Genomic DNA, 24,691 nt, shown 5'->3' with positions numbered 1-24,691 from the left:
CATGTGCTCCCTGGTCACAGAGGTATTCAGAAAAGGGTGTCCTGTTATTGGGAACTTGACAATGTACCACAGAGACTGGACAATACTGGGCTGTGGTTGCCAATGACTTGAATTTAGCTACAGGGAAGGTGCTAGGCTTCATGCAGTTTACTCTTGCTAAAACAGCAGTTCCGTCTTGTCCTCACCTGAGTTGTCCATGCAGCAATCCTGACAGTGGCAAAGGGTAGTTAACGTGCCCAGAAATCAATCCACTTATGCAATGTCTGCTTGAGCTGTTTGGGAAAATGCTGTGGCATGGCATCTATTAATCTGCAAAACAAGGAAGATTGGCTTCCACATCATGGAAAGCATTCAGGGTGCTTCCAGCACAGGCAGTGTGTTAGCAGGGAGGTATGCACAGAGCAAGGAGTTCAGAGCAAGGACAGGCACAGGCTGGGTGCTGATACAAGCACAGCTTTGTTGTCTCAGAAAGGAAAAGGGAAATAAATGGTTTGGCTGTAAGATAGAGAAGGAAATGCTGGAAATATGTTACTTGAAGTGCAATTGCAGATGATGAGGGAAGCATTTTTGGGCTACATAACTGTGAAGGAGAGTGTGTGTATGTCTGAGAGTTTGTCTCTGTGAAAATGAAAAGGGGTTCTCACACACATCTGCATTTTCTATTGCCTTAAACCAAATCTCTTCTGCCAGGAAATATCCCAAATAAATAAGCCTGATTTGCCTGTGGCAAAAGGCTTTTCCTGATAGTTCTCTGAGGGCATATTGGGCTGGACACTTTCATCACAACCCCACCATTCTGGCTGGTTTCTCTCCCTTTTATTTTGATCTATTTGCTTCCCATCAAGCTTCCTCCCTGTCAGCACTGAGCAAATAACACGTGTGGCTAATACAGAAAAGAAACAGGGAAGTTGGTGCCTTCCCAGCCAGGTCAGCCAGAGGAACTTGCTAAATATGTTTGTCATTCACTTGTTGTCTCGGACACTGCCAGAATATTTTGAGCAGCAAAGGCCCCTGCAGCCCTGCTAGCTGAAGGGCATCAGCTGGCAGATTATCTGCCAGGTGGGAAGTGCTCCTTTCCCTGTCTCCCAGTGCTGTTTCCCACCTTAACAGCAGTTTCATGAAGGATTTTCTCCCCAGGTTTTCTTGTCAGGTAACAAGGCTGAGCCTGACACTGTGACAGAGACAAGACTGCCACAGATCCAGGTCCAGGTCCAACCAAGTAGTGAGGCTGAGCAAGAATTCCCAGAAGGCAAAGGCACATGGAGAACACGTTGTGTACACAAATACACAGCTGGCCACATGTGCCCCATGAACACACTGAGCACTCCCACAAATAAGAGGGCACAGAGAGCTCACCTCATTCCCCTCGGGCAGTTCAGGATGAGGTCCCAGTAGAGTCAGTGCAGATGCTCACAAGTACAAGAGGAACCTGCTGGTATCTGTCTGGGCATGGACACTCCATGTGCCCAAGGCTTGTCCCTGGATCCCAGTCTCCTCAGCCACATGGTGTGTTCCTCATGACTTGTACAAAGGCAGCTCTGAGAGGTGTTGGATATCTGAACTTCTTCAGGTAACCTGAATTTGATTACCTACTGCCATTTTACAAAGAAGGTTTATGGGTATAACTTATGCAATTTTTAGGGTGTGCTTCAATTTTTTTTTTTTTTTACTAGTCTGTTACTGTTAACAAGAATTGTTTTTTTTGGTTTTTTGTTTTGTTTTGTTTTTGGGTTTGTTTTTTTTTTTTTTTGTGCAAAATCCTGTCTTTTCAAGCTCCTGAGTTACATCTGGTTGAAACCTTCAGAAACCTGTAGCCTGTGATTTTTTCCAGAAGTGTTTGCATGTCTGGGCTCCAGCAGCTCCAGTTCTCTGATGACAATAATTATTTTGCAGTTGTCACCAGATTTGTTCTGGGCTTGCCTTTGTAGAGCAGAAGTCAAGTGTGCTGCTGCTTAACTGCACTGCATGATGGATCAGTTGCTGTCACTCACGTGGATAAAACTCTTCCATTGTTCAGCAAGGGCTAATGGCTGGATAATGAAAAGGAGGAAATGAACTGGGGTTACATATTCCTTCCTTTGTGCAGGACTGGATGTCAGTGTATAGATTCCTGATGGGAGACTCATTCCTGCCCTTTGTAGATGGTTTGTTCTTGATCTGTATTGACATCTGACTTGTGCCTGATCCCAAAAATACCATGGCATTGCACATTTCCTCAGCTGAGGAAAATAACTCGTCCACTTTGACCCTGCTCCATTCCCACATCTGAGAGTCAGAAACCAGAGCTATACCTATATGGGTATCCCAATGGATTTTCTTCCCCAAAATTTTTTGAGATAAAGTATGCTTGCAGAAATGTCATTGTAAATTTGTGCTGTGGCTGTGCTGTGCCCAGTTTTGGTGTCAGAAAGTCAGAAAAGCACTGCATGCCTATGCTGCTATTCAGCCCAGAGACTGTATTACAACCACTGATTTCTGTTACATTTAGTTTCATAGAGAGTCTTATTCACTATTATTGTTTTATTTTTTTTTTCTAATTTCTTTATTAAGGTTACCTTAATTTTCTTACTCCAATCTACAGTTTGGGACTCTGCCTTCTTTATTTTTTTTCATTTTTTTTCTCTCTGGCCTATTTATACTTTCATCATTTCTGAGATTGTTCTGCTGGGAACCCATTCCTGCCAATCATTCCCATGGGCTAATCAGGATAGAATACCTGATAATGTTAGTAACATTGATTTTAAGATATTTGAAGCTGGCCCACATCCAACATTTTGATATTTCTGATAATGTCTATGAGGGGGTTTGGTAACAATATTGATGAAGCAAACTCTTATCTCAAACTTCTTTCCTCCTGTGTAGAGAAAGACAGATATTTCTGATATTGTACCTGAACTGAATAAAGGAACAGACAAAGTTAAAAGTAACTATGCCAAAAAAGAGGGTGTCTCATAGTCTCTCATGTCTCTTCCACTTCAAACTTTCTTCACAAATGAACTGCCTAAGTTGAATCCCACTGTCCTAGGAGAGATCTTAGGCCTGCAATGAAACTAACAGTGTTGTGGTCAACTCTTTGTCATCTAAATAGATAAATGAGCTACTATCAATGGAAATTCAGTTTTCCTTTATAACATTTTAGATATTTTTTTAGCTATAATTGATCACAGCTCTGCACTGGAGTGGTTCTGGCCTCAAGCAGAGTGCTGGCAGGAAGCTTCTGATGCTGCCACTGAATTTCTCTGCTCCAGCCTGAGCACTGAAGTACCCAGCATTGATGATGACACCTTTTTGCACACGCTTTGGTTTTACTCTATAAAAGCTGTATTGGTACTTTCAGAATGTTTTCTTCCTTATTTAGCAGTGTTTATTGGTACTTAAAATACAAGTGCTGGGATATATTCTCAGATTCACTCCTGAATCCCCCTAAAGCCTGATATTTTGTTTGCAATTTCCATTTCCCTGGCATTGATTTGAGCACTGTTTATATGCACAAGAAAGTAATTCAGTTTCTTCAGATTTTAGTTCATTTAGCAATATTGGATGAGTACCCTCTATTCTTGGTGCACTGCTACTCTTTTATTTTTCCCAACACCTATTGTATAAAAAAAAAAAAGCAGGAACATTCTTAATTGTTTTCTAGTGAAAAAAATAGCTTTTCTGCACAGGTCTGTGCTTTTTTTATACCCTGATCATCTCTTAGTTTTTAGATGCTCTTGAAATAATTGCAACCAAAAAACTTACAAGCAACTCCCATGGGATTTTTGGTAATCTAGAACTAGCTCCACAAAGAGCTTCCATTTAAAAAGAATTTAAAATAATTTTCTCTTAATCACATTGATAAAAATTATTCTTGGTGCAGCACTGTTGCTATTACAGCATGTCTCTGAGTGGTCAACAAAAGCACAATTATGCTTTCAGACAGCCCTGGCTAATTTTATCACAGAAGCAATTTTATTCCTCTGCTATGAACAGCATTTTTTCTTCTTTATACTCATTTGTGCCAGCTGTAAATCTTGTCAGATGAAAAACTAAAGTGTGATACGCAAGTAATGAAAACCATCAAGATTTCCAGAAAAAGAAAAAAAAAAAAATGAAAAGAAGGGGAAAAAGGTGGTCAGATTTTATAAATCTGTGGATCATTCAGTGCAACACTATTTGAAAAGCATTCCCCATGGGATTTTCAGCTTGCCTGCGCTGTTGTCAGCCATGCTGTCAGTATGACAGGGCATGCTGGAGGCATCAGCGTGCTCTGTGGACCCCTGATGAGCCCTCTGACAGGGAATGCTCAGCTCCTGCTGCAGCAGCATTTCTGCTGCCCTCTGCGTAAAACGAGAGCTGCCAGGAATGTTAGCACCAAAGAAACAGAATTGCTGAAACACTGATCATTCAGAGCAAGGCTTCTCATCCCAGCACTTCCCAGATTTAAGATACAGCTGGGCACTGGACTCTGGAGATGGTAGGACACATTTTCCTTAACCTAACATCCCTTTCTCCTGTTGACTAAAGAAGTGCATGGATTTGGTGAAATGCATGCTTCCCTGCAGGAAGTGTCTCGTCCAAAGTGGTGTCATAGTGCTGTGTAGTTCAGAAATTCCATATGAAGTAAGACTGTAAGGGTTAATTGATTTTTGAGTAAAACGGGTTGATGAACAGAACCCCCAGAATCTTAAAAATATTCAGGGGGAGAGATACGGAATAGGTACAAGGCAATTTTGGTCATGGCAAAGGTAAGTTAGTATTTCTGGGGCTAGAACTTACTTCTGAAGACTGCCCTGTCCCCTGCACCAAAGCATGGAGGAACTTTGAGGATCCTTCTGTCTCCTAATTGTACTCTCTTGAGACTGCTTCAAGGTTATTTTTTTCAATGCATTTATGGTATAGCTTAATGGTATAGCATTATATGCCACATAAGCCTGTATAATATTTCACACTTGTGTATTTCAGAAAAGAGAGAAGGAAGAGAGAAACTTCAAAGATATCTCAGCATCACTTGGCTGTGAAGTGGAGCAGAAGGTAAAATTATAACACCTGGGCAGGTGCTGAGTGAGTATCAAAGTTGAACAGTTCCTTAGGCTCCTCCTGTCTTTCCAGGAAGCATCCATGGAAGAGAGCTGGAGAGTGGGTCCTGGATGAGGACGTGACCTTCAGGATGCCCCTTCCATCTCTCACCAAAGCAGCTGAGGAGCTCCTGTTACAGAACAGGTGTGTGGGGTGAGCAGGCTGGGCGGTGTCGGGGGGGAACAGTCAAGAAGAAAGGCAACAGGTGGTAAAAGGAGTTGAAGGTGGAAAAGGATCTGGATCAAAAGGGAATCAGGGTTACTGAAATGGTGCAATTTTGAAAGAGTGATTGCTCCTCCCAGAAAACATTGGAGAACATGTTGAACAGTTGAAATCACTGAGAGACAACAGGTGCCATAAAGGCATCTGGTTTTGATAACCTTGCATTTGAATGCCATTACTTGAAGAAACATAAATATTATCCTCGGCTGAGATGTGGCTATACTCTTCTTAAGAATTGTCACATGTTACTTATGACCTAAACACTGATTTTAACACCCATAATACCTCCTGCAATAACACCCTGCAACCTCCTGCAAGGGCCTCCAGGCAGTTACACACAGAACTATTGTGGGTTATGTTGTATTATGTTTTTCATGTCAGTTTTCCCCTCACTTCCACAGGGGCTCATTCACCATATCAAATCACTCCTAGGAAAAGCAGATTTTTCTCTCTGTTAATTCTAAGCATCTCCTTGTTTGATTTCAGTAGTTCTGTATTGCAATGTGGACATAGTCCATTCTTCATTAAAGACAGTTTTTTGTCTAACCAAGGCAGGTATCTTTCAGGATGGGACAAACATTAAAAAGTGTTTTGGAATACCAAAAGAGGAGGAAATTATGAACATTTTCAAGAGCATTTAAGCATTTAACTTCCTGCCTAGCTTAAATTCTAATACTCTGTGCACTGACTTGCGTGTCCACCATGAACACCATCACATTTAGACTGTGCCTCGAAGTGTTACAAGTGTGCAAAGCAGTTGGATGTCATGCAAAGCCTGCAGGTGAACCCATTCTCCTCTCTCTCCAACAAGTGTCCCACATTCTCCTCCTCCTTCCCAGCCCCCACCAGCATTTCTGATTTCCCAAGTTGCCCAACTTCAGTGTTTTCAGCCTTTTCTTATAACATCACTGCTCACAAGGCCTTGGGTGAGAAGGCACCAGACACAACCTGCCTGCTCCTCCTGCAGTGCCAGAATCTCTGCTCTGCATTTCTCCAAAGCAGAGATTCAGACAACAGATTTGTTTCTTAAGGACTCTCTTACTCCTCTTAGCAAGGCACCCATTTGGGGGTATTGGGTGTGATATGTGTTGGTGAACAGGGGGTTCACAATAGCAGTGATGAAAAGCAGCAGAGTTCAGTCCAATGTAAGTTTGTCAGGTAGAAACACCCAAACAATGCTAAATTGTTTGCTCTCTTCCTTTCTCTTATTTTTCCTTCCTTCCACCTCTACTTTCTGTCTTTCTCCCCTCTTCTTCATGAATTTTCTTGCTTCCCATCTCGATATCTTTTTCTTAATCTTGCTTTCTTTCTCATGTTTCTCAGTATCTTCCTCCCTTTCTCTCTTTTCTCTGTCATATTCTGTTTTACTCTCTTTCTCCATTTCTTACAGTATCTACCCAACCCACTTCTCCTCTACTCTCCTTCCTTTCCTTTTTCTCTTCCTTTCTGTCCTTCATTTCCTGGCTCCCTTATTTTCTTCAGTAGGGGCTTAAAGCCCTTTCTGGTCAAGGCAGTGTTGCTGTGAGCTGAGGGAATAGCAAATGAGTACTTGGAGAACTAGAAAGCTGGATTGTTGGCAAGAAGCCTCTGTGAGGAACCTGTGTCTTCAGATCAGAAATACTTTCTCCATGTCCAATTGGCCCTTGAAGAGCTGATGCCTTCATGCCCAGGAGACACAGTTGTCCATGCCCAAGCTGTTGAAGGTCAGAGAACTCAATAGTCCACATGGGACAGCAGCTCTAGTGGAGCTCATCAGCTGCATCTATTTTAAACCTTCTCTGAGAGTTGTTTCTTTAGGCCAGTTATGGGCCCATGTTTTTTCCAAGATCAGTTACCTGTGCATCAGCACATTTCAGACGACAAGCAGCCTGACTCCAGAAATAGCGTGTTGATGCAAAACTACTCCTGTCCTCCAGGCAAAACAGCAAATCAAAAGTGAGGAGAAATTGGTTTTCCTTACTCATCCCTTTAATATTCCACTTTGATTCCAACAAGTCTCCTGCCCTGCTCTCCAGGATGGTCAGTGGCAAGTCCAGGTCAGCACAGTGCAATGTGTGTGATTTCTCTCCCTCTCCCACCTGTGCAGTTGGAATTCTGGCCCCAGGTTTTGTCTCTTAGGAACTGAAATGTTACTTTTCATCAGCTGAACATTTGTAATAAATCCTCAGGCCATAATTTCTTATAGGTGGAAGAGAAGCCCAAACCGTTTCAGGTGCTTCAAATGCATCCTGATTCTTCCACAGTCAGAGCAGCTTGTTCATTTTGAAGGGTGATTGTAATATTGTTCAAAGGGAACAAGGAGTTTTGGCATTGAAATATGGTCCCCAAAGTTGTTGTGGTATTTACTACTCTGTCAGCAGGTCTAAAAAGGTACCCAAGGTTTCTTTTCCTTGTTGCCCAGATATCACTGGCACTGATGAAATTTTCACAGCTTCACACATAGAGATGATGTCTCTGAAGAGCATCACTTACAGTGACACAAGAGTAAACGCAGGGCATCATCTTTTCCTTAAATATATTTAGCTTCTGCCTAGCAAACTACTTCCATATTTAGTTGTAACATGGGAGGATTCTATGGGTGTAAACCTCAGTGTGTTTGGGAGGAGGAGGAGGACCTCCCAGTCCTGAATGCTGTTGCTGCAAACACAGTGGCTGCTGCTGTGGTCAGTGCAAAAGGCTGCACAGTATCCCCAGCTCCCCTCCCCAGCTGTTTCACAACTCTTTGAAGTACTCCCTGTAAATGGAGAGGTGTAGAGATAGGCAGGAATATTGAGGGATCTGTAAGTGTCCCTGTAGTCAAAGCCCAGTCTCATTTACCATTCCCCACATCTGGTTGCAGAATCTTCCCTCAGCAGCTTCCTGACGTGCCTGGGTCTAGTAAATGGTATGTTAAGCTGCACTGCTGCTTGCTGTGCAGGGTGCCTCCAAACACCTATTCCAGACAAAGGAAGCTCCAATGTGAGTGTCAGGGTGATGTCCCAGTGGGCACTGATCTCTTTGCTTCAGTGTGGAGGTACCTGTGTTCTCCACCTGCTCAGGCTGCACAGCCCCAACTGGGGCACTGAATGAGAATGGCTGGAGGTGGGAAACATCCTTTCTGCCTTGCTCTTCCTCATGGTCAGCTTTCCCTCATATTTGTCCTGCTCATGCATTATATTCTACAGTGTTACCCCATGTGGGATGAAAAAAAAAGCCAGGGTCTATCAGCTACCTTTTTCCATCCAGTTTTCAGTTTCCTTATACAAAAAAGTTCATGCATTGCTGCAAAAGTAAAACAGGAAGCACTGTTTGGCAGTGTGGAAACACTATGTTTAGAGCTTCTCTGTATTCTCAGAGTATCAGACTTGGAGATTTCTTTATGGTGTCATGTTAACAGAGATGCTCTCAATTCCAGTGAAAGAAAATGAAAACAATTCTTTTTGATATGTATGCCTCTTCCTAAAGAACATTATTTATTCAATATTTATTTATTCTAACTTTAAATCACAATTCCACTGCTGGGAAACACTGTATACAGTCTAAAATATTTTGTTTGCTATCATGCTATTACTCTTAATGTAGTTGGAGTACTGGAGTTTCTGAATCTTACTCTAGAAAACTGAGGAGTTTACTCCTGAATATTGTCTTAACACAATCAACACCTAAATAACTGCAGAACTAAAATGTAACTACTGCTTTTTATGCAAAGGAATCTGCGATCTTTAGTCATTAGACTAAATTGCAAAATTGACAAATTTGTAAAGCCTCATTGCAGAAGGAACTGACAGAAGGTACACATTTTGTGCAACCCTCAGGTCACTTTGATGCCTCAGGACATCTTCACTCTTCTGCAATTTTCTTGCTGTGAAACTCCCGGCTCTTCACTCGGAGCTTGTTGACCTGTGACTCTGCAATGTCAGCCCGCTCCTCGGCTTCCTCCAGCTCGTGCTGGATCTTGCGGAATTTGGAGATGTTGACATTGGACAGCTCCTCCTGTGTGGGGAGAAGAAATCAGGGCTCAGGAGCACAGGGCAGGGGTTTCATTCCTGCTGCAAGTCAGCCTTGTGGGGCTGCAAATCTCCCTCCCCCTCCCACCACTGCTCACACAGAGCTCCTCATCCTCCCCTTTTCAGGACCCTACTGGGACAAGCTTCACCAGGACTGTGGCACAAGTGAGGAGAAATTTCATAATTTCCATTTGTCATTTCTGTATTTATTCTCCCACTTGTTTAGTGCTCATGTGCTGGGGGGCTATATCTGAAAGACGAAGTTTCCCTCCTCAACTGATGATTCTTGATATTTAGAAAAATTCTGATACTCCTCTCCAGGACACCTGTGTAACACCCAGAGGAAACAATGCTTTTTATTTCCCCAAGCAATACTCACAGCTTCCTCAGCTTGTCTCTTGTAGGATTTCACTTTTGTTTGCAGCTTGTCCACCAGATCCTGCAGCCTGAGAATATTCTTCCTGTCTTCCTCAGACTAGAAAGTAGGCAAAGCAGAAAGAGTGAATTATTGCTTTCTGCACACCACAATATACTATTTACTATTGGAGTCCAAGAGAACCTCTTTTGTTTGATAGAATAAGGGTGCATCACCCAAGGAGGGCTCCTGCCTTACCTGGTAGGTGAGTTCCTTCACCCTCCGCTCGTACTTGCGCACGCCCTTCACGGCTTCAGCGCTGCGCTTCTGCTCAGCATCAACCTCCCCTTCCAGCTCCCGCACCTGCAAGGACAAGCCCATCCCTGCAGCTTCCCTGGCAATGTCTCTCCAAGGACACGCTCACTCAGGCACAGCCCCAGCCCTACACACCCTGGCCTCCAGCTTCTGGATCTGCTTCTTCCCTCCCTTCAGTGCCAGCTGCTCAGCCTCCTCCAGACGGTGCTGCAGGTCCTTCACCGTCTGGTCCAGGTTCTTCTTCATCCTCTCCAGGTGGGCACTGGTGTCCTGCTCCTTCTTCAGCTCTTCTGCCATCATGGCTGCCTGATCAGAGCAAAGGGTCAAAGCCATTTTAGGACTGGAGATATTTTGGGGAGAGTACATTCATTGTCAGCAATGCCAGGAGTGCCCAACTCACATCAGTGATGGCCTTCTTGGCCTTCTCCTCAGCATTGCGGGCTTCCTGGATGGTATCCTCCATTTCACCCTGGATCTGGGCAATGTCCGTTTCCAGCTTCTTCTTGGTGTTGATCAAGCTGGTGTTCTATTGAAAGAAAAAAGCTTATTTTACTTCTCCAGTTGCATCACACCATTTTTAGAAAAATCAAATTTCCTATTCTTATTTATGTTTTATTTACAGTTTCATATGAAGAACACAAATGACTGATAAATGGCAGTGGTAGACTGCTGAATACTAATTGTTGTATTATAATTAAAAAATGAAAACAGACCTATTATTAATTTTAATTCTCTAAATCCTGTAGGTGTTATATGTCTTCAGTTCTAGAATTTACCTGTGTGTGGAGGAGCTGAACTCTCTCACTGGCATCCAGAAGCTCCTGCTCAGCCAATTTCCTTGACCGCTCTGTCTGCTCCAGGGCTGCCCGGAGCTCCTCAACTTCAGCCTGCAGCAGGTTTGCTCTGCGCTCCACCATGGCCACCTGCTCCTTCAGGTCCTCCTGTGTCCTGAGAGCATCATCCAAGTGTATCTGGGTGTCCTGGAAAGAGAGAAACAACAGATTGGGAGGCATGTTCTTCCTATTTACTTGTTTTCCATTTTCATATTTATACAGAAAAGATAGAACTGTAGAAGAGAAATATTTGTAGCTGCATGAGAAACCAGTGAGCACTTGGTTGGTAATGCCTTACCTTGAGCACAGCCTGAGTGTTCCTCAAGTTCTTCTGTGCCTCTGCAGCCACACGGTTGGCATGGCTCAGCTGGATCTCCATTTCATTCAGGTCTCCCTCCATCTTCTTCTTCAGCCTCAGGGCTTCATTCCTGCTCCTGATCTCAGCATCCAGGGTGCTCTGCATGGAGTCCACAATTCTGAGGTGGTTCCTCTTCATCTGATCAATCTCTTCATCCTTCTCTGCTATCTTCCTGTCAATTTCAGACTTCACTTGGTTGAGCTCCAACTGCAGGCGCAGGATCTTCCCCTCCTCATGTTCCAGGGAGGCCTCAAGAAAGTATAAAATGCAGTTAATTATAAAAAATAACAATGTCAACAACTCTACATGAATTGTTATATCAAAGAATAATGTATAACCAGAGGTCTGAGATTGCAAGAAAGGAAAGAAAAAGGTATACCCATGGATTCAAAGATTTTATGGTGTGATAAGATCTTGCTTCCTATGTCTCCACTCAATTCTCAGGGCAGGGAATTATTTAAATGTTATCTGAAGTTGCTGAACTGTGTTGAAACTAATTAGTTAACAACAGAAGGCTTTACCTCAGCTTCTTCCAGGGAGGCTTGCAGTTCAGATTTCTCCTGCTCAACCTGCTTCTTGATTTTCTCCAGCTCATGAATTGCCTTTCCTCCCTCTGCAATCTGCTCTGTGAGGTCGGAAATCTCCTCTGTGGGAACAAAGATCAATGGCATGGTCAGGCTCTGAGCAGAATGGGAAGGGCCCTGTCCCACCAAGGTGACAGACATCTCTGCAGACCTGCAGGCACAGACCCATGGCCAATGGAGGTGATGGCTGATAGTGAGAAAGGCCAGGGGGGAGCAGAGGGACTTACGCTGCAAGTTCTTGTTCTCCCGCTTCATTGTTTCCAGGTGGTCCAAGGACTCCTCATAGGCATTCTTCATCTTGAACAGCTCCGTGCTGAGAGAGCGCGACTCCTTCTGCGAGGCCTCCAGCTCAGCCTGCGTTTCCTCATACTTCTGCTTCCATTCTGCCAGGATCTGAAGAGAAACGGGGTGTGAGTAGGGCTGAGGCTATCACAGGGCCATGCTCTGGCCAGGAATGCTGGTGCTGGAAGCCAAAAGACCTTGTCAAAGTTCTTCTGCTTCTTATCCAGAGCAGCACAAGCAGCATTGGATCTCTCCACATCTATCATCAGGTCCTCCACTTCATTCTGCAGCCTCTGCTTTGTCTTTTCCAGGGAGGCACATTTGGCATTGACAGCCTCAACATGTTCCTCTGCATCCTGCAGGCGCTGGGCGAGCTTCTTCCTGTATTAAACATATCTCATGGTTTCAGAGAAAAGGGAAAGCTATGGCATGTGGTTAATGGGCTTTTCCCTGTATCTCTGCCAGTCCCTGTCTTCTACATGTTTGCCTGTGATATTTTCTCCCACACCACATGCATTACAGAATTTATTTGCTGCTCTTCTTTCAACCCAACCCCAAGAAGAGCACTGACTTCTTCCCAACAATATCACAGTGGTCTCCAAGAATTTCTGGTCTTAATCTTTCCTAGTCTTCCTCACTTTCCCCACGTACTTGGCCTCCTCGAGCTCCTCCGTGCGCTGAATCGCGTCCGTCTCGTATTTGGTTCTCCACTGGGCCACTTCACTGTTGGCCTTGGACAGGGCTCGCTGCAGCTCCCCCTTGGCATCCTGCTCCTCCTCATATTGTTCCCGGAGCAAGTCACAGTCGTGGCGAGCGGACTGCAGGGCGTGGGCCAGGGCAGTCTTGGCCTGCAGCAACAAGGGTATTGGGCCATGGATAAGAAATATCCCAGGAAATCTGATTGAATTTTAATCGGACAGTGGACCATGCTTCTATGCAAACAGACAACCATGCACTCTATGAGGAATGAAGCTGGGACTTAAACAAAGGGATAGTGGATAAACTCAGTGTAAAAGTTAGCATGAGATGACTTGCACCAAATTACATGAGATTTTTTTTCCCTGTCTCATCGTGTAGTTTAGTAGCCATTTAAGTGACTGGAGGACCTCTGAGAGGAGAAATCACCTTGATTTCTTCCTCCAGGTGCCTCTTGAGCTCCTCAATCTGTTGGGTGAAAACTTGTTTGCCTCTTGACAGTTGAGAAACCAAAGCATCCTTCTCTTCCACCTGACGTGAATATTCACCTGAAAAAAATTTGCAGATATACAACAGTTTTAATGCTGTTGATGGTACCACTGCAAACATTTGGCAATACAAAATCAGATAGTTTGCAATCCCTTCAGAATCTTATTATACCATTTCAAGTATTTAGCAGGAGGTGTGACTTTGTGTGTTTAAAAGACCACGTGCACAGAAGAGTAACTTTTGCAATAACTCTGATGCATTATTGATCTGCACATGTAGATGTGGGTGTCCCACCTGACTCTGTCTGCAGACGAGCTCTTTGAGCATTGAGGTCATTGATCATGCGCAGCTGCTCTTCGTCCTTGCTCTTAATCTCACTCAGCTGATCTTCCAGTGTGCGGCACATCTTCTCCAGGTTGGCCTGTGTTTCATCATATGGGAAGTGATGAGTTAACCATCCACACGCTAAAGACGGCCAGGTACAAAAACTGTGTTGTGTTCCACTGGGTCACTGAACCGATAAAATAATTGTGTACCTTGGCTTTGGAGACGGACTCCATGTTGCTAGCCAAGTCGTCAATCTCCATCTTCAGCTCACTCTTCTCCTTCTCCAGCTTCTGCTTCACGCGTTGCAGGTTGTCGATCTGCTCGCCCAGCTCAGCTGTGCTGTCCGCGTGCTTCTTGCGCAGGGCAGCAGCCGTGGCTTCGTGCTGCAGCGTGGCCTCTTCCAGGTCACGGCGCATCTTCTGGAATTCTGCCTCTCGCTTCTTGTTCATATCAATCTGAGCTGCTGTGGCCCCTCCAGCTTCTTCCAGGCGCTCGCTGATCTCCTCCAGCTCCCTGGACAGGTCAGCGCGATGCTTCTCTGCTTTGGCACGAGAGGTTCGCTCTGCCTCAATTTCCTCCTCCAGCTCCTCAATACGGGCCTGCAGAACACCAGGGACCCTTCACACCCGTGCCCTCCTCCTGCCTGAGCTGAGCCTGAGCAAGGCAGGGGAAGGAACAGAGACTTGCCTGCAGCTCCTTGATCTTCTTCTGAAATTGTATGCCTACTGCTTGTTCATCCTCAATCTTGCTTTGGATCTGGCTGATTTCAAAGTCTTTCCTTTGGGCCAAGTGAACCATGTTAGATCTCAAAGCAAAGAGACAAGTGCTCCAGCCCAGCACTCAGGTGCCCCAGAGCCACACTTACTTCTTCAGTTTCTTATCCAGCTGCTGCTTATCATTCTCCAAATCCATGATGCTGTCCTGGGCCAGCTTCAGGTCTCCTTCCAGCTTCCTCTTAGCTCTCTCCAGGTCCATGCGCAGTTTCTTCTCTTGCTCCAGGGACCCTTCCAGCTAAACACAACAAGACCATCAGGGCTCTGCCAGCCAGGTCTGGCTCCATACCTGTCCTGTTCCTGCTCTGTGTGTGCTTACATCATCCACTTGCTGTTCCAGCTTGGTCTTGGCCTTGGTCAGAGTATTGACTTTGTCTTCCTCTGCCTGCAGGTCATCCAGGGTCTGCTGATGGGCCTCTTGGAGGGCTTTCTTCTCTTTTGTCAGCTTGGCAATGGTCTCGTCCAAGGCTGCCATCTCCTCAGTCAGGTTTTTCACCTTTAGGAAGAAGGGAGCAAATGTAAATAAAGGAAGTAGCTATAGAAGTCCTGTCATAGCACACAGCCCATCTTCTGGAGTGCCATTGACTTGTTCTACCTCATACCTTGTTTTCAGTGGCGTGTTTTTCCTTCTCCACCTTGGCCAGTGTTAGCTCAAGGTCATCAATATCTTTCTTCAGCTCTGAACACTCATCCTCCAGCTTCCTCTTCTTGGCTGTCAGCTCAGCATTAATTTCCTCTTCATCCTCAGCCCTTTCAGTTACCTCCTTAATTTTGGCTTCCAGCTGGATTTTGGTTTTGATGAGCTGGTCACACCTTTCCTCAGCATCAGCCAAGCTATCTGCTTCCTGGTGGGTAAACAAAGATTCTGTTTGTTTATAACATTTGAATGTTTCTCTTTTTTATCTTTTATCCTGTCAACTCAAACGTGTATACAGTGTTTTCCAGTTACCTTCCTGGGAAAGAGATTTCCAAGTTCTCTGTTCAGAATATTAAAATTTTCTTTGTTGTTTTTTATTCTTTCAAAAATATCACTCTGAATCTATAGTTGTGATAATAGTAAATGGTGCAGGGTGGTCATTTACAATCCTGTATTGGATATATATAGATGGCATCTTCCTCAGAAAAGCAGGAGCCCTTAAACCCACTTGAAGAACCTTGCTTCTTTTACTATCTTTAAGAGATATCACCATGCTAATGCAAGATGCTGCTTTCTAAGCTTCATGTTTAATATAATGGACACTTGACCTTCTCCGTGAGACAGAACAGTCAGAATGAGTAGGTGATTTTTCTGAGTGGGAAGTAAATGGTGATACTTACAGCCTGCACTTGGAGTTGCAGGTCATTTTTCTCCTTCATTAGAGATACCATTTTCTCCTCCAGCTCCTTCCGCTTTGCCTCAGACTTTGCAAGATTTTCCTTGGTTTTCTCAAATTCTTCCTTCATATTGGCCATCTCCTTCTCAGACTCTGCACTCTTCAGCAGGGGCTTGATCTTGAAGAACAGCTTCATCCATGGCCAGTGTTTGACATTCATGAAAGCACGAATGTTGTACTGGATGCAGAAGATGGATTCCCTGAGGCGTAATTAAAAAGTGCAATGAATATTCTCAGTCTGACAAGTGTCAACAATTTCCCATGAGCAAAATGAGTCTGTAACAGAAGAAGAGGAAGGTGTACCTCCGCTCCACCATTCTCTGGTACTCCACCCTCCTCAGGTAACCCCTACACACTGCCTGGGTGCGGGTGATGAGCTGTGCCAGCTTCTCATCCCTCATCTCCTCCAGGATCCCTATCAGCCCAGCTTTGAAGAACACCTTGAGGGAGGAAATGTTGCAGCACATCACTGTTAGGTAGAGAGAGCAAAGCCCAGGCAGGCAGTGAATGGGGGGTTTGTACCTTGGTGTGTCCAAATTTGTACTGGGTGTGGTCCACATCGATTGACCCAAGGAGCTTCTCAGAAGCCTTCTTGCTATCGATGAACTGTCCCTCAGGGATGGCACTGGCATTAAGTACCTTGTATCTGTGGAATTGGAGGAAATACGAAGAAGATAATCTCCAGTCATAAGAATGTTCTGTTTACTGAAAGCAAGAGCGGTGTTTGCAGCAGAATTGGGCTGATGAAGTTGGAATTTCATCCCTCCATACTCTATTTCATCCCTTTATACAGAGATCCTGGCAAAGCTCATTTGTGTGATGGAGAGCAGTTCGTGAGGACACCTGACTTATTTCTTCATTTCATAGCTCTCACCTCTGTTTGAAGTCAGCATAGAGGACTCTGCTGGGGAACCCTTTCCTGCAAATCCTGATCCCTTCCAGCACGCCGTTACAGCGCAGCTGGTGCAGCACCAGCTCGTGCTCCATGGCACCTGGCAATGCAGAGCACAAATGAGTGACCCAGAGTGCAGTGCAGAGGGGAATGGATGTATCAGAGCAAGGATCTTTCTGCTTGGGGCTCTTACCAGGTGTTTTAGTCTCATTGGGGATGATACAGCGCACAAAATGGGGGTGAGTGCTCCGCAGATTGGTCATCAGCTTGTTGAGATTCTCCTGTGGGATCATGATTTAGCGTGCATTTATGAGAAACGTGGGAAAAATAGCCCTTTGCAATCTTTGAATTTAACATGAAAGACCCATCAATGGAGATACACCAGGCTGAAAATTGTCAGTTGAGAATGTCTCAATTAATTGCTCAATTCTCTCTGATTCCCAGCACTAAACCTCACCTTGAAGGACAAGAAAAAGCTTACCATCAACCCAGTGAAGAGTAGAAAGGAGGCATGTTTTATGTTTATATAAAGTCTAAGTTTAGACTTTATATAATGGCACTTTACAATTCCATTTTTCATTACATAATTTTTTTGTTTCCAATGGTGGAGAAGTTATACTTTGAATATCTGTTGGTTGGTTGAAAAGAGAAATTATACTTCGACTATATGTTGGTTGGTTTCTTGGTTGCTTGGTTGGTTGGTTGGTTGATTGATTGTTGGGGATTTTCTTTGCTTTTTTTTCTGTGTCTGAGCCAGCTAAAAGTACAGCATAATTCTCTGCATATATGAAAAGAAAATGTGTTTACGTACCCGGAAAAGAGCTGAGACTGTCTGGAAGGAAGAACCCTTCTTCTTGCCTCCCTTCTTGCCACCACCACCACCACTAGCCTCTGATAAAACAAAGATAATGGATCATCTTTTGCTTTGGGAACCAACCACTGTGCATCAAAGAGATGAATTTCAGAGAACCGACCTGCCTCTCCTCCAGCAGAGGCAAAGAGCAAAGCCAAGGTCTTTACAGATGATTTCTGGTACAGCCCAATGACAGTTTCATTCAGAGGGTCCTTGTTCTTCTCCAGCCACCCAGTGATGTTGTAGTCCACTGTGCCAGCATAGTGCACCAGGGAGAAGTGAGCCTCAACCTTGCCTTTGCCAGGTTTGGGTTTCTGGAAGTTGTTGGACTTGCCCAGGTGCTGGTCATAGAGCTTGTTCTTGAAAGAGGTGTCAGTTGCCTTGGGGAACATGCACTCCTCTTCCAGGATGGAGAAGATGCCCATGGGCTGGGAGAAATCACAAGGAAGGAGGGAGGAAAAGGTGAAAAGGCAGAAAGACTCAGAGATGAACTAACTTCCTGAGTGAGACAATATTACTGCTCTCAAGGATTGTTCTGCTCAGAAAATTGTAAAATAATACAAACTGATGTATCTGCAGTATGATAGCTACCATTTCAAGCTGCATTTAGAAATATATATAAAACTAATGCAATTCTGAAAATATCTGACATTGTGAATTACAGAAATACCTTCTCAATTAGCTCAATGCAGGCAGCCAGGTCCATCCCAAAATCAATGAATGTCCATTCAATTCCCTCCTTCTTGTACTCCTCCTGTTCCAGCACGAACATGTGGTGGTTGAAGAACTGTTGCAGTTTCTCATTGGTGAAGTTGATGCACAGCTGCTCCAGGCTGTTGAACTGCTCAGTGGAAAAAAAACACAACAACCAGCTCTCATCAATATTCCCAGTTCTTCATCATTCTCCTCCACCTTTTATAAATTTCCCCAGTTAGAATACAACTGTATTATCAGGACTACACCATAAGAGAACCTTTATGCAGCTCCAGAAAAAAAAAAAACCTACATAATGAAAATGAGAGATTTTTTCCAGAGGAGATGTTTTTAACGAATCTCCTAAAATTATTAAAATACTTTGGCGTTTTCTTATTCTGCAAACAAGATGAGTACATGCTCTTGTCTCCAAATTGAAAACCCTTAATACTTCTGATCACACACATAATTATTAATTTCTTGGTTCTTTAAATACTTTAAACATCTTTAACTCACTATATATTTCCTAATGCATCTCCTAGCTCTGCTCCAGATGCTCTTTTATAAATTTGTTGGAAATATTTTGGGTAATTTAATCTGTAAGCTCAAACAATTGTAATATTGCAACATATAAAATTCTATTTGCTGCTTCTGCACAAACAACATGACTCTGTGCTTGTACTGATGGAGCTTTTGAAAATTTTGTTTTCTGCTAGAAAAGAAAATGACTGGCTTTTTTTTCTGCATAAAATCGCAAATGACTAGCATGTTAAACCTGCAGAGGAATATTACTTGCAAGTCCTCTGATACAACAATCCTTCCCTTCAAGAGCAGCCCTCAAACCTGATATCCTTACATCAAAGATCTCAAAGCCAGCAATGTCCAGGACACCAATGAAGTACTGCCTGGGCTGCTTCGTGTCCAGCTGCTCGTTGATGCGAACAACCATCCACAGGAACATCTTCTCATAGACAGCCTTTGCCAGGGCACCCACTGAATTGTTCACCTAGAGCAGAGGAGAACGAAGTAGAAGGAAAATAGTACCCGAAGGGAGAGAGTAAATCAAGTGAGAGTTTCCCAGTCACCAAGTGGTTGTTGTTACCTGCTGCACGTTTTGGCCCTTGGTCACGTATTCATTCCCCACCTTGACGCGGGGGTAGCAGAGGGCCTTGAGCAGGTCTGCTGAGTTCAGACCCATCAGGTAGGCAGCCTTGTCAGCAACTGCTCACAAAGAGACAGGGAAAAATTAACAGAGGAGAAGTGATAATTGAAAGTGGATATCTTCTAAGATATATTGATTGGTCTCAGCACTGAAATTTTGTGATATCTTGAAGGGAAATTTAGAAGCATGAATAGTCTGGAAGCTGAGATTGATGTATTTGTGAAAGCAAATGGAAGGACAATATCTGATTGCAAACTACCTGCTATGTAACCACTTCTGTTATTAGGAGTTTTATAAGACTTAATACCTTCAGTGCCATCAGGCTCTGCCTGCTCCTCTCGTTGTTTCTGCTTGAACTTCAGGTTCCCGTAGTGCATGACAGCCCCTGTCAGCTTGTAGATGGCTAATCTCTCATCAGCAGTGAAACCCAGGATTTCAATGGCACTCTGAAAACAGAATCCTTCAGATATACCTCTGGGCCATTACAAGGAAGTTTCACCACACCAATATGCTCTGTGAGACTTACATCTGTGGCCATCAGCTCCTCCTGGTCGTTAATGCTGGGAACTGTGATCTCACCTTGACTCACAAATTGGTAGTCATATGGGTTGGTGGTGATGAGGAGCATGTCTGTAAAGAGGAATAGGTTGTATCTGGGAGTGAGAATGAAGATAAATATTAAAGACCTTCAGATTTTATCAAACAATTGATAATACTTCATACCAATTAGCTCTGGCTTCTTGTTGGACATGATCTGATAAAAGATGTGGTAGCTCCTTTCTGCCTTGAGCTGGAAAGTGACTCTGGACTTCTCCAGCAGATCTGGCAAGGAAGGTGGGACAGAGTCAGGCCCGAGAAAGAACACTGAGGTGGAAAGGAACAAAGGAATGGGATCAGGTCTGGTGGTGTCTTACAAGTTTCAATGTCAGCAGAAGCCAGCTTGCCTGTGGCCCCAAAGTGGATTCGAATGAATTTGCCCTTTTAGAGGGGAAAGAAAAAAAGGCATTTTGAAATTTCACCATGATTGTGAGCATGCAACATTACATTTTCCACAGAGGACAGGTTTCAAACTTATAAGTTTTTTCAATTTACTTTTTCTTTAACAAAGCAAAACAGGACAAAACAAATTCAGGAAATTCTTTATACTGCCAATACTAGATAGATCTGAGCTTTTTTATCCACCACTATTTAATAGATAACCATGAATGCACATTAATGAGAAGACCACTAAAAAGCATTTTATTGGGTCATTTATGTTGCAATTCAAACACATGGATATACTGAAAGCCATTTTCTAATCAGAAAACATTCTGTGAAGGCAGATTTTGGTGGTATAAAAGTTTAATGAATATTTTTAGTCTTCTGGAAAACAGAAGTCAGCTGTTTCTGTCTGAGATGTAGAGATAGAAGCAACACACCCAAAACAAGGAGCTTTAGGCTGAGAATGTGGATTGGTATTGTGATTTTTCAAGGAAAGTCACAGTTAATGCAATAGAACTTATGAATGGCTTTTTGCATTAAAACTTACATCAAGGTCTGAACAGTCAGATTAACATACCTGCCCAGTTTCGTGCCTAAAACCCAGAAAGTAATCTTTTGCTGGTCTGATGAAGGCCAGTAAAATTTCTATCCAGCAGTTTCTACCCTGTATGCCCCATTTTTCATTTCTTCTATATTACATCAATTTCCACAAAATTGTGTCTTCAGTCTGTATGACAGACTCTAAGAATATGTACATCTATATTTATAGATATGCAATTATATAGATATACAAACATATTTAAATCATCCCCATTTGTATACTGCATTTTCCTTCTAAGGATATATTTTTTTAATTAGATAGTCTACTTTAATTGGTAAAAATATGCAGAAAACAGTCATTTAATAAATACAGTCATCTGACTTTGATACTTCAGATATGACAGCATGTTCTGACATACTTGTTCCCATATAAATGACAACTTCTCTAATGAAAAACTCACAAAGCGTGAGGAGTTGTCGTTCCTCACGGTCTTGGCGTTTCCAAAGGCCTCCAGCAGTGGGTTGGCGCTGATGATTTGATCCTCAAGCGTTCCCTGCAGGGACATCATTATTCAGTGTCTGTGTTTGGTTGACAGGCAATGGCAGGCCAAGCATTCTGTCTGTCCTTTCTGACTCACCTGCATTTTGCCTGATGACTTCTCCTCCTTTTTCTTGTCCCCACTGGCTGCAATTGTTGCAAAGTACTGGATGACACGCTTGGTGTTCACAGTCTTCCCGGCCCCGGATTCTCCGCTGCCCAAGCCAAGAGAGAAGCAGAGGGTGCGTGGTGAGGCAGGAGGGGCCCTGGCACCGGGCAGCCCCGCAGGGACCCGCGCAGGGGGTGTACGTACGTGATCAGGATGGACTGGTTCTCCCGATCTGTGAACAAGGCAGAAACACGGTACTTAAAATTCATGAGCAACAGAGAAAGAATGAAACATACATAATTTAATGTTTTGCCTGATGTCAGCTTGACTTGAACAAGCAAACCTTTCCAAAGCACATCACTTAATGTAGAGGTGTCTTTAATTTAACACAGTGGAAACAATGCTATGAAGATAGCAAACTCCAACAGATGTGTGTGTCAGAGACAAGAAAGGAATGAAAAAGTCTTCACTTTGCTGAGACAGTTTTCCTTCAGAGAATTTCATGGTCCAATGCCCCTGAGGCAGACAGAGCCACTCACCAGTGAGCATGAACTGATAGGCATTGTCAGAGATGGAGAAGATGTGTGGAGGGGCCTCCTGGCGCTTCTTGCCTCGGTAGGCCAACACCACCTCGGGGTTGTACACCGGCAGCCACTTGTAGGGGTTGACGGTGACGCAGAAGAGACCCGAGTAGGTCTGTGAGGAAGGGACACAGCACTCAGGCTTCCCCTGAGCCTGGCCCAGCAGCTCCTGAGGCTGCCCAGAGGAAGCTGCTGCTGCCACTTACGTAGATCATCCAGGCTGCGTAACGCTCTTTGAGGTTGTACAGCACGGCGGGTTCGTGGAGGTGGGTCATCATGGCCATGTCCTCGATTTTGTCATACTTGGGAGGGTTCATGGAGAAGATTTGATCTTCTTTCACGGTCAGGGTCTGCCAGGGAAAAAAAAGATCCTCATATGTCAGCTAAGAACCCAGTGAGGGAAGAAATGTCCTTGAATCTTGTTTTTGACTCACCTCTCCCCCTTCAGTCTTGACAGTGACTTTGCCCGATTCCCTGCTCGTGATTGTCCCTTTCACAAAGGATTCTTTGGGATGAGCCACGAAGACAGATGTCTTGGCATCAAAAGGTTTGTTCTGGGCCTCAATTCTCTCCTTCTCTGACTTTCGGAGGTAAGGAGCAGCCTCCCCAAAAATGGCCATCTCAGCGTCCGACGACATGGCTGCACTTTGTGGAGAGGCTTGTCAGCAGACAGCACTGTGGAAGGGAAGATATGTTACCCAAATGAGTCAATATTTTTTCTTGTCACACACTTTATTGATAGACCCTAACAGTGTAATAGAAAGTGTGATTTGGGAAGAATCTTGAGTAGTTCTTTGGTTTACCTTCCTGTGGGACCACGGCAAATGGTGGATGCAGGTTCCCACAGTGTTTCCAGACAAGTTTTTATTATGTCAAAGAAGAGATTTTTCTCAGTCCCTTTGCATCTCAGTTTAATGTCTAATGACCCTGATGGTGATTTTTTTTTTCCTATTTATTGCCTAATCAAAATTTCTGTGGCTGTAACTTGTGTTTTTTATCCCTCAGGCTTTTACTCTTCCCATTTGAGACATCTACCTCTTTCTATGATATAACCATCCCCTTTTTGTTTAAGATAACAATAAGATAACCACTTTTTAATTTCACCCCCAGTGTAGACAAACCCCACCATTGCAGCCTCTTCCCATACATAATTTTTTCCTGCTTATCTTTAAAGATCTCTGCTGGATTCATTCCAGAATGTCGCTGTCTGGTAACCAGAGAGTACCAAACTGGACATAATGCTCCAGATATGGGAGCTGAATGCAGGGAAAGAACCACTTGTCTTTAGCTGCTGACAATGCTTTCATGAGTGTCTGACAATGTGCTGCTGACCTACCTTCCCCCAAAGGCACACTGTGACAGAATTCATGACCCTTTTCTGCAAAGTTGTTAACAAAGTTCTGCAAAATGTTGACAAACATTTGCAGCTACTCCTAGTAGCATGCAGATCTGCCATTTTACTCAGTCTTCTTTCAGAGGAATAGGAGCAGTACCTCCCCCTTTTTGTTGTTTGGTTAGTTGGTTAGCTATTTTTGCATTTTTGTCAAGTTTACTAGTAGGAGGCCTACATGCATATTATATCCCTGGAGTATCATTTGGAAAGTATTTTCATTACATTTATTGGCCAGTTTCATATGCTGTAATAATTACAATTCACAAATCTGTAAGGTTTTGCAATATTCTCTTCTGTTGGCTAGCTCTGTCTGTCTGGACTTCATGCCAGAATAGACCATTGACCTCACTGTTCCATAATTAAACACAAGGAATCCCCAAGAAGCATTTCCTGGCATTACATAGTGGCTGTGTGTTCAAGCACAGCCACTTACAAAATCTTGCTAGCTGTGAGCAGCCTGCCCAACCATTAGCATGCTTTATTAGTCATAGCAGAGCACCGGCCAGGAGCACATACAGCAATTGCCTACAGAATTTTACAGTGATTTGTCACCATGAAGAAATCTGTTCTACAGAAATCTTCCACCTTTTTCTGTCCCTCAAATGCAAGCAAGTGTGGCTCTTACCTCTTATGCTATGAGAAGATGCCTTGCAGGCTGGGAGGTGATCGGCGCTGCAAAGCAGAAACAGCAGATCTCTCATTATTGCTGCACACAATTCCACAGACAGATCACAAAGTGAAAATACCATGCTTTATGATAGAGATATCAAATCCTTCCAGGTACATGTACAAACACCAGGACAACAGGGCTGGAGTGGGACTGCAAGGACACTGTTCCTTTCTGCCAACCACAGACATGCACTTACCATGAAGTTTCCTCTGCAGACAGAACAGCCCAGATTCAAGGACTCATTTATAGGGTCTGGTCAGCGCATGCTGCAGATGCCTCCTCTGTCTTTGGGCAAAGAATTTCTGGCAAACCTTGTTTCTGGCAAAGCATTGTCTGGCAAACTGAATGTACTGAAAACTGGAAAGTGATGTTACTAGATATAATTAGAAAATTTTGGTCTCTTCCTAGCTATGTGAATAAATCGCCTATAAATAATATGAGAAGATTCCTAAGGAGGGAAATACAGCTAATGATGACTAGAGGAATGAGGGTAACCACTAATAACTGTAAGGCCATGGATGCTCCATGAATCTGAGCTAAGGGAGCAAGGGAAAACCATTCCCTGGGCAAGCAGAGTGACATTTGGATGCATACTTCAACTTATTCTGAGGACATCATATGTCTGATG

The 24,691-nt window shown here is 43.8% G+C and overlaps 1 protein-coding gene and 1 long non-coding RNA gene across 5 annotated transcripts; one reads left to right on the top strand and one right to left on the bottom strand.

The window, feature by feature from the left end:
- Window positions 1–1,212: 1,212 nt before the first annotated feature.
- Window positions 1,213–22,711, top strand: LOC146765835 (uncharacterized). Its single transcript, XR_014949268.1, has 4 exons — window positions 1,213–1,570; window positions 4,945–5,013; window positions 5,092–5,202; window positions 22,449–22,711. It is a non-coding gene; the product is annotated as an uncharacterized LOC146765835 (long non-coding RNA).
- Window positions 6,476–24,339, bottom strand: LOC144247225 (myosin heavy chain, skeletal muscle, adult-like). Of its 4 annotated transcripts, XM_077787328.2 has the most exons (40): window positions 24,260–24,339; window positions 24,019–24,065; window positions 22,435–22,675; window positions 22,207–22,350; window positions 21,959–22,115; window positions 21,624–21,651; window positions 21,411–21,525; window positions 21,234–21,326; window positions 20,166–20,229; window positions 19,975–20,073; window positions 19,778–19,881; window positions 19,559–19,697; window positions 19,192–19,310; window positions 18,946–19,095; window positions 18,067–18,237; window positions 17,518–17,824; window positions 17,355–17,434; window positions 16,737–16,824; window positions 16,526–16,643; window positions 16,174–16,297; window positions 15,955–16,091; window positions 15,596–15,851; window positions 14,881–15,123; window positions 14,598–14,774; window positions 14,371–14,516; window positions 14,193–14,283; window positions 13,715–14,104; window positions 13,473–13,599; window positions 13,119–13,237; window positions 12,645–12,841; window positions 12,191–12,374; window positions 11,939–12,104; window positions 11,649–11,773; window positions 11,068–11,376; window positions 10,713–10,916; window positions 10,337–10,462; window positions 10,072–10,242; window positions 9,880–9,984; window positions 9,646–9,741; window positions 6,476–9,252 (listed from the first exon to the last, which is right to left on the bottom strand). In XM_077787328.2, the coding sequence occupies exons 3-40, from the start codon at window positions 22,636–22,638 to the stop codon at window positions 9,100–9,102; spliced, it is 5,826 nt and encodes a 1,941-aa protein (XP_077643454.1). In that variant the 5' UTR covers window positions 22,639–22,675; window positions 24,019–24,065; window positions 24,260–24,339; the 3' UTR covers window positions 6,476–9,099. The 4 variants fall into 4 exon arrangements, with proteins under 4 accessions (XP_077643454.1, XP_085412632.1, XP_085412633.1 ...); XM_085556506.1 differs by having other exon boundaries at window positions 16,526–16,824; XM_085556507.1 differs by lacking the exon at window positions 24,260–24,339 and having other exon boundaries at window positions 16,526–16,824; window positions 24,019–24,104.
- Between the last annotated feature and the right edge of the window lie 352 nt (window positions 24,340–24,691).

This window comes from Lonchura striata, chromosome 18 (assembly GCF_050655825.1).
Source record: "Lonchura striata isolate lonStrDom1 chromosome 18, ASM5065582v1, whole genome shotgun sequence".
NCBI classification, from domain to species: Eukaryota; Metazoa; Chordata; class Aves; order Passeriformes; family Estrildidae; genus Lonchura; species Lonchura striata.
The sequence above is the reverse complement of the archived record's forward strand: the minus strand, read 5'-3'. Positions and strand labels throughout refer to the sequence as shown.

Coding starts and splice junctions, on each gene's coding strand:
- LOC144247225 (XM_085556506.1), bottom strand. CDS start 22,638: ATGTCGTCGGACGCTGAGATGGCCATTTTTGGGGAGGCTGCTCCTTAC. Junction 19,698..19,777: donor AGGAGCTGATGGCCACAGAT/GTAAGTCTCACA, acceptor TTCTGTTTTCAG/AGTGCCATTGAAATCCTGGG. Junction 12,375..12,644: donor GAGGAGCTCGAGGAGGCCAA/GTACGTGGGGAA, acceptor TGTTTAATACAG/GAAGAAGCTCGCCCAGCGCC.